The sequence below is a fragment of the Dermacentor silvarum genome, chromosome 1, assembly GCF_013339745.2.
Source record: "Dermacentor silvarum isolate Dsil-2018 chromosome 1, BIME_Dsil_1.4, whole genome shotgun sequence".
Classification (NCBI taxonomy): domain Eukaryota; kingdom Metazoa; phylum Arthropoda; class Arachnida; order Ixodida; family Ixodidae; genus Dermacentor; species Dermacentor silvarum.
Window position 1 is genome coordinate 395,752,873 of NC_051154.1, and position 15,139 is coordinate 395,768,011.

General features: G+C 46.5%; 1 protein-coding gene across 5 annotated transcripts in view; it reads right to left on the minus strand.

Annotated features, from left to right (window-relative positions):
• Window positions 1–15,139, minus strand: part of LOC119437535 (solute carrier family 22 member 8) — a 121,600-nt gene that overhangs the window by 10,934 nt on the left and 95,527 nt on the right. For all 5 annotated transcript variants that reach the window (XM_037704540.2, XM_049660666.1, XM_049660668.1 and 2 more), the window contains one exon: window positions 7,554–7,768. In XM_037704540.2, the coding sequence (XP_037560468.1) occupies window positions 7,554–7,768 (215 nt within the window). The remainder of the gene's footprint in view (window positions 1–7,553; window positions 7,769–15,139) is intronic.

Here is a 15,139-nt window from a genome sequence, read left to right on the forward strand (position 1 = left end):
AGGCCGAAACAAAAAGCCACAGATGATGCCGCAAGTTGAACTACTCAATATCCGAGTGTGTTTTTTGGGAAACGCTGTGTGGGCCGGGCTTTCAATGAGCAAGGTCGGTCAAAATTGGTTATTGATGTTCTCGTAATTTTCGTATTCGCATCATAATTTGGTCATGATGCTAATTGTTAGAATAAACGGTGAAAATTGCTGCGGTTGTAAAAGCTAATGAACAGTCATACGTTTTCATAATTACGAGTTTATGGACCTGAAGGAACAGAGCTTTTTACTTCTATTGATTTTTGCTGCTTCGCTATCTAAATGACAAACTTCACTCGGCGGGGAACTTTAGCGAATCGGTCAATGACATAGGACACGTTGATGCCGACGTCTCTGTGGGCGTATAGAAGCGCCAGCCTAACCATGCGTTCCTTAGACATTGTAGAGCGCAAGTAGTTTTTTAGCAATCTCATGTTAAAAAATATTCTCTCTGCGCTGGCAGTGGCCACTGGAAGGGTGACTAGAATCTGCAAATGTATGTACACATTTACATAGAACCTGCAGTCACAACGAGATAGGCCTGTATTCCGCTGCTAAAACCTAGAAACACTCATTCGATGTCATTGGCATCCTTGTTTAGGAACCTTGCCCAAACAGTAAGCTGTTCGATTCCAGCAATATCCGTCGTTTCGTAAGCAAGTATGGAGAAGCAGCCTGCAGCGTTTACTTTGGCCTCTAGGCTTTCTTTGATAATTTCACCACAGATTTCTATAATTTATATTTGTACATCTGGACTTAAATACGAGGCATTACTGGGGCAACTTTCCAAATGGTTCTTCAGAAATGTCTCTCCACAATCACTTCGCATGCGAAGAAGCGCTCTCAAGATACGAGTATTTTCAGCGGAGGCTTTGCTTAAATCCATAGGACCCCTATCACTATGGCCATGGAGAGCCACAGCTTGTTGCGGGCAAAAAAGAACTGCCTCAATAATAGGCCGTTAAGTTTTTTCTGTTTTCTCTTATTTTACGTTCCATGCGCTGGTCCAGCTGGTCGATCACATTGGGCTTGCTTCCTGAAAATGTTTGGAGAAAATTATCAGCTGACAGCTGACAGTCATGGTGATACTTAATATTTTCGTGTGTGTGGAAGATTGTGAGCGCATGCTTCCATTTCTGGAACCGCTTGGACACGAGGGCTCCAGTGCGCGCATGTTGGCCCAAGTTTATAAGAACATTAAACCCATTAAGTTCCAGAATTGAAAATCTAAAGCACGCCTTTGGAAATGTCAGTGCACTTTTCGCGTCAAAAGTATATGAGAACTTTATACCCATAAAGTTTTGGAAGTGAAATCCATGTGCTCCGCAGATTTCGCGGCCGCTGCGAAATGCCGCAACGCACCGGTGCGGCTCACTATCGAAAACCCCTTGAAACTTTGTGCTCGGATGGGGCTCCTTGCGTTATGTGACTGCAGGTACAAGGCCGTTGCCAGAAAATCCAGCCCGAGTTCGCAATGTTCGTGCCGAAGTGTCTTTTTGAGCGTGAAAAAAACATTGTAGACAAAATCCAGAATGATTCCCGGCACCGGTGGTTGTTTTGGTCGCGGTGCATGCCAGCACGAAAAAATTTCGGGGAAGGGGGCTGAAGCCCCATCAGCCCCCCCCCCCTCCCCCCCTAGATACGCCCCTGGCGCTCACTGTAAGTGAAACTGGTCGCCTTGACGTTTTTGACTTTTCTTTCAGTGGTTTTCAGTGGAGACTGTTTGGGTGCATGCGCCCAATGATATGGATAAAAGAAATGTATTTTTCGCGGAAATTGAACAGTATCCTAGTTGTGATAGTGATTGGTATGTCATATTTTTGGGGGACTTATATTGCGTCTGTTGTGCAAAAGCTCGTGCTAAGCGAACCACAGTCCCCCACAAAAGTGCTCTGTTAATGAACACCCTAGTTCAGGTATACAATTAAGAAGACGTTGACCGTCTCCTAATTTGTACAGCCCAGCCGAAATATATGCATTACCAACGTGACTGTCAGGCGAGATTAGATAAAGCGTATGTTCTGCTTGATCTTGTGCCAATTTCTAACAGCAATATTGTACAGCCAGTCTCATTCAGCGATTACAGTAAGGTGTACATTACTATTTTGACCCTATCAAAACAGTCCTGATTGAACTGGCAATTTCGGAAATTTAGTTAAACTTATTCAAAATGAATGCTTCGTTACCAGAGTAACACAAGAAATATCAAAATTATTAACCGACCAGGCAAGGAACTACGTGAAAGCATGGGAAGAGTTTAACATTAAAGTCAGAATTGTCGCAATCGAAAGGAGGAGTGTTAGGCACCACAATGACAAAATTAAGGAAAAGGTGCTCCAACGACAACTGGAGGTTTTGCTTGAAATGGAGAGTGAAGAACCTGGGAAGTTTACAGGTGATATTAACACCGTTAAAACGAAATGGAAGCTGTAGAGATTAGAAAATACAAGGCTGCTGTGACCTGCAGGGCTGCTGCGACCTGCAGCCTTTCGGCTCAAGCCGAAAGGCTGCGGGTCGATGAGATGCCAAACAAACGCGCCGTACAAACGTGGGCCGGTACCGAAGACAGTGTTCGTCGCACATAGCCAAAGCAATAGAGTTCTCACATTGACCACTACATATTTTAAACGTCACTTCAGCGCTATGGTGTCTCGTTATATTGCTTGAATGATAATCGCATTATCATCGAAAATCATCATGAGATTGGTTCTACCGTAATATTTTTGAAGCTCTTTCCCTATTTGTCGTGCCATAACCCGCTTCTCCAAAGGTGTTGACCATTGATCTTGGTTTGTATTTCAGATAGTACTCGTGTTATTTATTTGTGGAGGCTTCTTGTTTTTCTTAAATATTGCCACTATATACGCAAGACAAAATTTTCCGCTTGATCACGCTGTTTTTAAATCTCCTATTGTCTGTGCAAAAACGAGAAAACCGAGGTATTTTAAAGGTATTTTTGCGTACTGTCGATTTGTCCCGAGGCTCCATGGTGGTGACATCCTCAAAGAAAAAGCTTGGTGGGCATTCCTAACCGGTAGATGTTATTCCAGTGTTACGTATGGCGCTAGTATTAGGTATCTTCTATTGCGCCACACTTTATGCGCGGGTTCAGTGAGGGCAGCACTTTTCTATTCATTTTGCCAGTGCAGCAACATGTCCACGCAACAACCGAGCTTCGAGCAGACGACAGACGCCAGCCGCCAGCTTGCGGCTTCGTCTCAATGGCGTTCGCCGAGATATTCTCCTGCTCGGCAACGCTGACGGCTCGTTTGTAGGACAAGGAAACAGCTATCTGTTGATGAAGTGGGAAGTAAGTGAAATTATTTAGGGGCTGCAATAATCATGAGACGAGATTAGATAAGACACCCTTTATCCTGCTGCTCGTCATTACGCATGCTCTCAGGACTTATTTTTTTTTTCATTTTTTTTGTGTGTGTGTGTGTCATTCAAAGAAAATTAAGCAGGCATTGTTTTCTGCTAATTGTATTGACAGCAGGAGCCTGTGTTCAAGTCGCTGTAACTACCCGCAGAACAGCAAGCAGGCAAGGTTACGTCGAAACAGCAGCCAGCTGTTACAGATCCCGACCGAAAATGACGTGCGTGGTCGCTGATGATGCAGGGAGGGCGTTTTACGTAAGAGCATTTGTGCGTATGACCTTCATTCTCTGGTTGGAAGCGCGACTCCCTCGAGACGAAGGGCACGCATGCCTTTCTTTAAAATTTCAGCTGTTTTCGCGCCGTGCATCGCTTTGATTACAGATAGAATCATCAGTACGTAATCTACGCACCGCGCGTATCGGTTTGTAATGTCCAAACCTGGCGAGGAACTCTTTAAAAGCAAAAGAATTGCGGAACCACGCAAAACTGCTTCAAGGCAGAAAACTGCCTGAGAACGTAAGGCCACCAGAGAGGAGGCTACGACCGCAATGATGCCAACGCTTTACCGATAGTGGAGAGTGAGCAGACGAGAACGCTTGAATTTTCGAATTCGTTTTGAACATAAACGGCGTAGCGCTAATGTTCGCACTGCACTGCAATTTTTTGAACTGTGCGGCAATCTTCCGGAACCTCAACAACTGAACACGTTCAGCAAATGCGACCACAGCTGACGTTTTATTGCCGACGGCTCAAACTTGTTTCTTTGGAACGGAAACAACTCCACATTTGCGCAATTCCGTGCGTGCTTTATACACACACACACACACACACACACACACATATATATATATATATATATATATATATATATATAGACATACGAAACCAAGATACGATTATTAGGCACGCCGTGGTGAGGAACTGCGAATTAATTTTGGCTACCTGGGGTTGTATAACGTACACCTAATGCACGGTACACGGGCGTTTCTTGCTTGGCAGCGAATCACCAAAGCCACTACGCCACCACGGCGGGACCTTGCCTGATGTAAGGAACAGAATGAATTACAAGCTCGAATTGTTTCGCAAGCGCTTGAAAGGTAGTAAGAATTCTTGTAACGCCAAACAACAATGCTTTTCTAGACCAAAAAAAAAAAAAAGGGCTGTAGGCATTGTGACGTATCACCTGCTTTCGGAGCGCACCAAATTGTTGCAGATGAAAATATCCATAAGCGTGTAATGAAAAACTCGTAAATCAATGCTTTGTCTTCTTCGTCTAATGTAACGTATAAAACAAAAATAAAAATATCGAATTACAAAAACACAAAACCGCCGTCTCCTCCAGACTGCAATAGTGCCGGTAGCTAATAAATAAATCAATATATTTAAATTTAGGCACGTTTTCGAAAAATACGGTAGTTTTTTAACGCATTCCCATTCTTAGGGTACTTCACGAACTTTTCGGGGGATATCTATGTATCCATGTACAGGGTGTTTCAGCGAACACTTTCAAAATTAATTTAAGGTTGCCTGTGGCAAATAGCCCAATTCTAGTTAATGAGCTGGTCTACTCGAAGAGGCGGACATTACTTGCACAAAAAAGTGAAATGCATATTCGACTAATTACCAAAAATTTACTAATTAAGTCTTTAACTAATTACCTGATGGCCCATATTGCAATTCAGAAATTGTAGCCGTGGAGATCGGAAGGCGGATCCTCTTAGGACGAATTCTCGGGATGACACCAGTTTCGAGATAATAATTGCCGAACTTTGCGGAGAGATGCATTGGCGTTCCAGTCAATTTCGTGCTTCAATGCAAAAAGCGACGTTTTGTTAAGAACCTGACTGGAACGCCATTGCATTTCTCCGCAAAGTTCCGGAATTAATATGTAGAAACTGGTGTCATCTCGAGAATTCGTTCCAAGTGGATCCGGCTTGCGAACTCCACGGCTACAATTTGTAAATTGCAATATGGGCCATCAGGTGGTTAGTTAAAAACTTAATTAATGAATTTCTAGTAATTATTCGATTATGCATTTAAATTTCTTGTGCAAGTAATGTCCGCCTCTTCGAGTAGACCAGCTCATGAACTAGAATTGTGCTATCTGCCACAGGCAACCATTAAGAATTTTTGAACGTGTTCGCTAAAACACCCTGTATGTATTCATGTACGTTTGTGTCAGACAACTTTCCCGCCTACCTGCGTAAATGGGTTACTCATGGTCTCATGGATAGTGCACCAGGCTGCTGCGCTGAGGTAATAGCGTTGGATAACAGCCATTGGACCAATTTGGGTCACTGAGTATGTGATAATGTGGACATACCTCAACGAACCGTTTTCACGCCGACTTGGAGTATTGGGTATGTGACATTCGGTCTGTGATGGTTTCCAATGAACCTATCTGAAGCCAACTGGGTTTCTGGGCATGTGCCATTATTCAATGAACGTCATCAGACTGTACCTGTGTCCACTGCAGGACGAAGGCCTCTTCCTGCGATCTCCACTGAACCTATTTGACGCTAAATTGGGACATTGGCAAGTGCCACTGGAAATGCGCCGCTTTACAATGTCGAAAAAGATCCATTAAATGTCTCCGATGTTGAGCGGAATCGAAACCACGTCACAAGGGTTCCTCAAGGACAGGCCTCAAATGCGTTAGAAGGCTGCGCCACAAGTGCACTGCGTGTGTACTGCTTTTAAATGAACGCATTTCATGCCAACACTTCAGCGAGCTGCGGCATGAATGCGCGCTTATATGCTGCTCTTCAGTGACCCGCTCGTCAACTTGGGTCACTGAGTATGTGTGTTGGTCACTGGGCCACTGAGCGCGTGGCAGGTGAGGGAATAATTTTAAGCATTCGCAGGCACCCGGCGTGCCACGTGTCTAGTATCGTAGGTCACGCGCAGACTTCTCGACACTGCCATTATATGACCGAGCATCTCAAGAAAGAAGCCGAGCGAGAATCCCGGTTGCCGCATCACGCATTTCTCAGCGTTCGCACGCACCGGCTCGCCAAGCATTTCAGATACCACTTGCAGTATTCGTGTTGAGGGATGGCGTCGAGTATTTTTAGGCAAGCGCGAAAGAGGAGTGCCGCTGTAGTACACGCCTCATACATAAAAGTCACTTCGACAGTGGCAATACGTTATGTTGCTATATCGAATGAATGCTAGCGCATTGTGTAACAGTCTTCGTGAGAGGAGCTCAGCCGCAATTCTTTATTGATGATTTCGAGCTCTATGGGGATTCCTGATGTGTGTGGTTGTAGAATTCACGGGGGCATCAAGATCAAACTTTGTGGGAAGCTTTAATGAGAGAAACATGCTGTAGCCATCATGGACGTGCTTTGGGGCCGCCGTCATAACATGCCAATAACATGGTGATTGAGGTTATCAACGCATATCGGAGGACTAAAATAAATATGATCGCCATTTACTAAATGCAAGAATGTCGACATGAACCTTCGATTCAACAATACGTGTGTAAGCGGAATAAGCAAGATAAATGTGCACGTTGTAGCGGCTTTGGCGGTATCGTACGAATCTCCATGTAGTATTGCCCATATAGCCTCTAAACGCTCTAAAACACTTAAATACGTTTTAGATTCTTGTTATGAAGAAATGGGCCGGACATTTCAACTTCAAACTCTTTATATACGCATACGGCAAACCATCTATTGGCTTACAGTCAACCGTTTGAAGTATGTTTTTAAATTCAGAAGCGCTAATTTGAAAGCGGTAATTTTAAGCAAGCTTGATTTGAATGTCACCCGTATTCGCGCAATTGCTTTTACTATGCGTGTGGCAAATAAGGCCCGCAAAAGCGGCGAGGACGGTTGCAAAATTTGAAAAAACTCTTATTTATTGCGAAAACACTTCGCCGTTGTTACAAGGAGCACTTGAATTTTCGGTCGTGACTCTACAAGGTTGCAAAATTAACCTGCTGGTTTCTTAATTTTTTTGTTTTTCTTATGACCACAGACGAGCTATACTAAGAGAGCGAGCAATTCCACTAACTGGGAAGCGCCGTCAAAAACCTAGTATTTGTATCTGCAGTTGAGTCAAGCATCCACAACGGCAGGAAAAACGAGATGACGCTGATGTTTCTTACCAGGCCTTGTGTTATCCTAAAATGAAGAGGCATGTACCTGATGGCACGAAGATGACGATGAGTGAGCACAAGGCGGCGGAGGTGTAAAGGAACATGTAGGCAGTTCGTCGCTTCATGTAGTTGATGAATACGATGGCTATGAACTTCTGGGGATACTCCATGCAGGCCATCACCAAGAAGCTCAGGTATGGATTGCTGCCTAAGAGGATGCTGGTATAGGTCAGGTTGTAGTAGAGCAGCGTCGAAAACATTCTGCGAAGACCAAATCCATGAGACTCGTTTTTTTCTTTACTTATTTATTTAGAACATAATGCAGTCGGCAGACCAAGCGGTGGTGCCATAATACAAAGAAAAGTAACAAATACATTCAGACAATATACAAACTTAGGAGTAGTGAAAAGACGGTTCACTAGTAAAGCACACTATAGTAACTATATGCAGTTAAAAGTCATGCAACAAAGCAAAGCACTCATATGCAATGATACCTTCATACATTCATATGCAATGTAATATTGACAGCCATCATAGTTTGAATCCTGAGGTTATGAGCGAAAAAGACAAATAATTTTCAAATTAAGAGTTATTCATTTCCAAAAAGGCTTCAGATGGTAAAGCGTTCCATTCATTGATAGTCGGGGAAAAAAGGAATACATGAAAAGATTAGTGCACGAGAAGGGTGTGAGTATGCCTATGTCAAGTTTTTCTTGAATGTCGGTGGCTAAAGTAGATTTACGCACTAATAATAAATTTACGGAAGTAACGCGAGTGGAGAAACTTTAGTTGAGCAATCGCTCTTCAGTGCTGTAAGAGAGGAATGTTGTTAGTGGGCATGACATGAGCATCGGTGAACCATTCCCTGGTAAGCATTCAAGATGAAACAAACCGCTTTCTACTGCAGCATCTCAAGTTTCTTAAGGTATTTTTTTAGATGTAGGTCCCAGACGGCACTTGCATATTCTACTTTGGGTTGCATACAAGTGTTATAGACCAATGATATCTGGTGGTGCAGTTTTTAGCTTGCGCAGCAAGAAACCGAGCTTTTTCTATGCAGATGAGCAGACTTTATTATATGGCTGGACCATGTTAGGCGATTTGTAATTGTAACACCTAAACATGTGTACTCATCAAACTCAGTCAAAGGACAGTTGTTAAGGAAAACACGTAGGATTAAGGGGACTTTCTTATTTGACCTATGTATGAAAACTGATTTGTCGCTGTTTAATTTCATAGACAGTCTGCGCACTACTTACACACGGCATGCAAGTTAGTTTGGAGGCATTGCTGGTTCTTCGCGGTGTTAATACTTAAAAAAGTATGCAGTAATCTGCAAAAAGACGTATAAAAGAGTTTTTCCGAGTGTGAAAGCAGCCCGCGAATACACGCATAGGGCCTCGAGCGGCCAGTCGTGCGTCAATATTGCGTGTATTCACGGACTTCTTTCATGCTCGGAAAAATTTATTTATGTAGCACGTATTGAGCAACAGAAAGCTGTATCGGGTGTTTTTCATGTTGCTCTACAATTTTCTCACTATCATCTAATCATTGTATTTGAGTTAGGACTAAATAATTAGGACTAAATGTCTAATTAGGAGGAATGCAAAAAATAATCAGAGTATCTCCAAGTGACGGCAAAGAACATCCCCTTGCTTCTGTTCAGCTTCATGGCATTTGCATATTTTAAATCTGGGTGCATGTTAGTTGGGACACCCTGTATATTGCCTAAGTGCTCGCCGAGCCTTGTGTAATCGGACTGAATGCTCGACGCATATAGTGTTGTGCATTCTGCAAGGTATGCGAGTACCAGTGATTACGCTGTAACCGTTGATGAGTCATGCATGAAAGCCGACACTCTTGACCAACAGATCAAATTTTTACGATCGACGAGTGTGCTCGCAGCTATCACTGTGCTACTTGTTTGGCTGGGCACAGGTTCATCCAATAAACAGTTAGCTTCGTGACTTGTGCCACGGTGGTTGTTCACCGTCACTGCAACGTGACATCTGGTGGAGGTGATATTTGCGTTCACGTACTGTACCGTCAAGCCCACACCCCGAAGACAACGCCAATGTGGCCCCGGATTGGCGAGCTAGCCGCAGGCTACAAAACCTGTTCCCGAAGCGCCGTCTTCTACCTGAGACGACCAGGAAGATCGTGGCCAATTCAGCTACCAGCATGACGGCCCGAGCATCGCCTGCATTCATCGCACTGCGACAACCCAGAAAACCAGCTGTGTTCCGCGGAGCTTCGTGGGACAGCGCAGGAACCTGTCTCGAAACATTGAAAAGGGTTTCAGCATTCAGCATCTGGAACTCTGTGGACCGGCTGCGCCAAGAGTACTTCTCCTTGAAGGACGCCGCGAAGTCTTGGTTCGATAATCGGGAGACCACTCTAACAACCTGGGACCTGTTTCGAATCGACTTTCTGAAGACCAGCAGGAGCGTATGCACTTGGTCTGGTTGGTTCACGATTTGAGCGGGATCAGCGCAATATAACAGGACGAGAGAAAAGGACAGCACAGTTGTCTGTCCCTTTCGCACGTCCTGTCTCACACGGGCTTGCATCTGCACTCGGGCGAACTTAACCTAGCCTAACCTTACTAGAATGCAAGTCCGAACGCAGACGCCCAGTGTGAACATCGCCATTTTATTGCAAGGTATTACATGCCTTTCCGGCACACCGACCAGCAAATGTGCGAGGCGAAATGCTCGGCTTCCTGATGGAGGGCGTAAAGCAAGTGCTCTTCCCTTAACTGAACCTAAACCTGCCCAAGACCATCGCAGAATTTTTGACAACTGCGAAGACGATTGAAAAGTCTCTGAAAATGCGGAGTGACCAATAAAACCGCCAAGTGCTCATGCTGCCGTGCGAAATGCAATCACTGGACTCCGACGACCTGCGAGAGGCCATCAGGGCCATTGTGCGCAAGGAACTGCGTAAGATGTTAGCTTTGTCGCCTCCTCAGGGGTCCTCGATCACTAACATGGTCAAGGACGAACTTCAAAGGTCACTGGGAGTTTCTGAAGTGCAACCAGAATCGCCGCATCCCCTGCGGGAAGTGATGACCTACGCCACCGTCGCTCGCCGTTAAGTTACCCCTCCGCGCCCACCCCAGCGCCTCGTAACGGCGCAATTACGTCATACGCCGCTGTCTCAACCGCCAGCTGGCCCACCCGTCTCCCAGCGCAACTTCCAAAGACAGACAGACGTATGGCGCGCTCCAGGCTACCGCCCACTCTGCTATCTCTGCTGAGAAGCGGTGCATGTGTAGCGTCATCGCCCATACCGCTAGATTGGACTAGGTACGCAGGTTCGCCGTCAACGCTCTGCGTGCACTGCACAACAAGAGGAACAACCAAGTGACATCGCCGACTACCTTGCCGCTATGCAGTGGAAACCCTGAGAACCTTCCGGCTGAGAACTGCACGGGTCTGATTTCTAGACCCACACAATATGAAGCCCAAGCCCAGCTCGGGCCCGCGTGTGCTTGTCCAGGCCCGGCCGGTACCGGTAAGCAGTATATATATATATATATATATATATATATATATATATATATATATATATTACTAACAGGTTGTACGGCATGTGTCTGCCTCATATACCTTTGTTTCTCCCATGGGAAGATCAGTGATCTGGCCCGTTGCCTGTGCTGTTACTTTTCCGCTGGTGAGCATGCATTTACCTTGATCTTACGATTTGGTCCATGCACACATATATGCTCTTATATATTTATGTCTTAACAAAACGTCGTTTTATGCATTGAAGCACAAAAGTAACTGGAACGCCAAAGCATTTCTCCGCAAATTTCGGGATTTAGTATCTCGAAACTGGTGTCATCCTGAGAATTGGTTCCAAGTGAATCCGCCTTGCGAATTCCACGGCTATAATTTGTATATGGCAATATGAGCGAAAATGTAATTAGTTAAAAACTTAATTTGTGAATTTTAATTATTCGATTATGCATTTCAATTTTCTGTGCAAGTAATGTCCGCCTCCTCGAGTAGACCAGCTCACGAACTAGAATTGTGCTATCTGCCACAGGCAAACTTTAACAATTTTTTGAAGTGTTTGATGAAACACCCGGTATTAACAAGCGAATTCACGAACATACAGCATAAAATAAGCGCACACGTACAAAAAGACATCCACTCCGTTAGACCTACATTAATATAATAGTACGGAGAGTGGTAATAGTGCAATCGCAAAAGCGGTAACGGGAAAATAATTTGACGAGCGGTTTGTCTTGTGTGTGCATTTCTGTACGCGGAAACAATGTTCGTTTTTGTGCAAAACGGAAAAAAATTGAACTTCATCTGTTTTGCTATTTCCTTTGGTAAGGTATACTAAGAGCCAGCTCTTTGCATATGCCACTTCAGCTTGACACAGAATGCCCTGGCAATGCATAACGTTCGCGTGCGCTCGAAGGCCCAAATTAGGCCATTTAATGAGTGGCCCGAGTCCGGCCCGGGCCAGTGGCTTCAAACCCGAGTCCGGCCCGGGCCCGCTGCCTCATTCCCGAGCCCATCTCGGGCCCGTGGCTTCAAGCCAGGGCCCGGCCCACGCCCACTGTAAAACGCTTCAGACGGCACCGCCCGGCCCGCGGGCCGGGCCGGACCCGGGCTTTCGGGTCGGCCAGGGCCCGTGCAGTGTTGTACCTTCCCGTTCGCCGTTCCCAGGATGCTACCTGTCGCCACAGCGCCGACCAGTTAGCCCATATCAGGACAACAAAAAAATTGTTGCGTGAGCGTTGCTTGCTTGAGCGGCGCACCATCAAAATTAGAGGCCGCTTAAGCTTTGCATTTAAGAGTGGAACGCGATTGCATTCAAAGATCCCTGGCTGCTTATTAGGCTTTTTTCTCCTATATTCAAATTACAATTCGAAGCTATCATGTCTGTATGTTGTAGATAACTCGTAGTTTACAATTTTTTTGACAGATTTCACCTTGGGAAATTCAATTTTTTTTTTCACTAACCCCTTGCGCCACGCGCAGTGCCTGTGTGGTCGGGGTGGTTCGGGATAAATTTCTCTGTTGCGGATGCGACAGACGTCGATGCTTACGCCAAAGCCGACACCGAAGCCGACACCGACGGCGGATACTCTGCGACGCTGATGCCGGATTTTTTTTAACGCTGTCGCGTTAAAAAAATAGGAACTGATGGAGGCGCGGTTGCTCTTTGTCGAAATGCCGAAGATGCTCCGCCGCCGACAAGGACGCCGAAAAGACCATGAACGACGGATGGACGGATGAACGCTATCAGCGTCCCCTTTGAAACGGGGTGGTGGGTTGCGCCACCAAGCACTTGTTCTTATTTTAACAGCGAAGCTGTTTAAGCCAGCTGTAATTTGTGGTGCGTGCCAAGAAACTGCCGCGCCGTAGCCATGGCGACCAGAAAAAGGAGGAGGAGACCGCGTGTGTGCGCACGCGGTCTCCTCCTCGCCAGCTTTTTGCCATCCCGACCCCCGCCTCTCTTCTGTCCGCGGTGCGCTGAGCCAGGAGAAAAAAAAAAGTTGTCGCAGTGTCACCTGAAAGGCGAAGCATCAGTTGCGATAGCAAATTTGTAGAGAGCTATACCGAGTAATAATAATAGCTTTATCAGCTGTATAAACTTGGACATGCAGCAGCACCGGCAACACGCAGAACTGTTGTCGACGCTGTCGGCGTTTTGCCTGCGTTCGCTCAAAATGCGTGCGGCGTTGGTGACTGTTGCCGGAACCTCTGATATAAATAGGCACTTGGTGCCGCAGCTAAACGTCGCCTCCCTTCCCTTCCACTCCCCCCCTCCCCCACGGCCTCTCGCGCGTCGGAAGAAGGCGCGTTTGCTCTACATATATGGTGATTGTAAAGGAGGAAAGAGACGCCTACATCTGCAGCCCTTAAGCGAGCACGGCGCAGAACGCGCGTTTGTTCTCCGCCGTGCGTTCACTCCCCGTGAAAGCGCGCGCCCCTCGCGCCCTTTCACTCGCACATACAGCGTTCGGCGCGCGGCGACGATTTCATCTCCATTGACGTCATACGGAACCTCACGGCGACGGCGACGGCAGAAATCTGCTTTTGAGTGTCGATATAATTGCTATCGCAATAAAAAGGTGAAAGCTTGCACTAGGCCGCGCAAAGCTCAAGACACAGCGAAGCTGGCCGATTGATATTGAGCGGCTAGCCTCCAATGCGTTCGGCGTCGGCAAGCAGCAGCATTCTTGGCACTGTGCCAACCTTGGTTAGCCAGCGTGCATTTGTGGCATGCCAGGAACGCTGTCGCTCGTAGGCACCCACGCGTTTAGCGCTAGTCACGCGAAATGTCGCCAACACGTTGGGCGTCGACAAGCGACAGCGTTCTTGGCACTGTACCAAACTTGGTTAGCCTGCCTGTGTTTGTCGCATGCCAGGAGCGCTGTCGCTCGTTGACGCCGACGCGTCCAGCGCTAGTCACGCGAAATGTCGCCAACGCGTTCGGCGTTGGCAAGCGACAGCGTTCTTGGCACTGTACCAAACTTGGTTACCCTGCCTGCGTTTGTGGCATGCCAGGAGCGCTGTCGCTCGTAGGCACCGACGCGTCCAGCGCTAGTCACGCGAAATTTCGCGAAAGGGAAGGTACCTCCGAAAATGATCGCTCTAGAATACCTTCCCTACATGCGTAGTTAAGTTTAGCCAACTTAAGACCTAGCAGCAACCAAGTTAATACCTAGCAGTAGCAGCCAGTAAGTTTCGCTGTGCCTAAGCTTTGCGGGACCGAGTGCAAACTTGTTTACTAATGTCCTAGATGTCTTTTTGAAAAATATAGGCTCCAATCCACGCTGTGAAGGTGGTTATACATCGAAGCTGTAAAACAACTAGAGCCATTACCCATTGCGACGTATCATAAATTTTTCACATGGAGACAGTCACTTGCACTGTGCATAATTATTACCCTAACCTTTCAACGGCCTGTGACTTGGCTTGTGCCGCTACATCGTGCACCTACATAGAGTGGACCAGAGCGAGGATAAATTCACTTCATCACACCTTCGCCGCGCCTCGAATGCACGCTGCTCTTCAGGAGTCCTCACTATACGTGGACTTCCCATAGCCTGTCACAACACAAATCACTTGCTAGGCGAGTTGTTCTTTTGCATGAGAAAGTGCAGCTACGTCACTCCCTGCTTCGTACGCTACAGTTGCCGCTTCCCTGCAACTGCAGCTTATGAAGGTGCAGCTATGAGCGAAGGGGAGCTTGCTGGTTTATTTGTTTTCTTTCCCCCGCAGGGCCGGCACCGCCGCTGCCGCGGAGGGGGCTATACGCATGCGCAGAGGCTAGCGCCATCTGTGCAGCAAGGAACCCCGCTGGATTCCTTGCAGTGATGTGCTGGCAGTGCCATCCAGCACAGATGGCAGTGCGACTTAAGGCACTAGAACCCAGGACCAAAGGTCACGGGTACGAGTGTTTTAATTAACTATAGCTTAAATAACTGTGCCTTAATTAACTTTGCCTTATGTAGCACCAAAGCTCGTTGGTTGGACTCCCACCAATGGTCGTGGGTTCGAGTGCCTTAACTAACCCTATCCTTATTTGGGTAGAGTTAATTAAGGCAGTCAAACTCATGAACTTTGTTGGTGGCGCAACACACGGTGGCACCATGAGCATGGT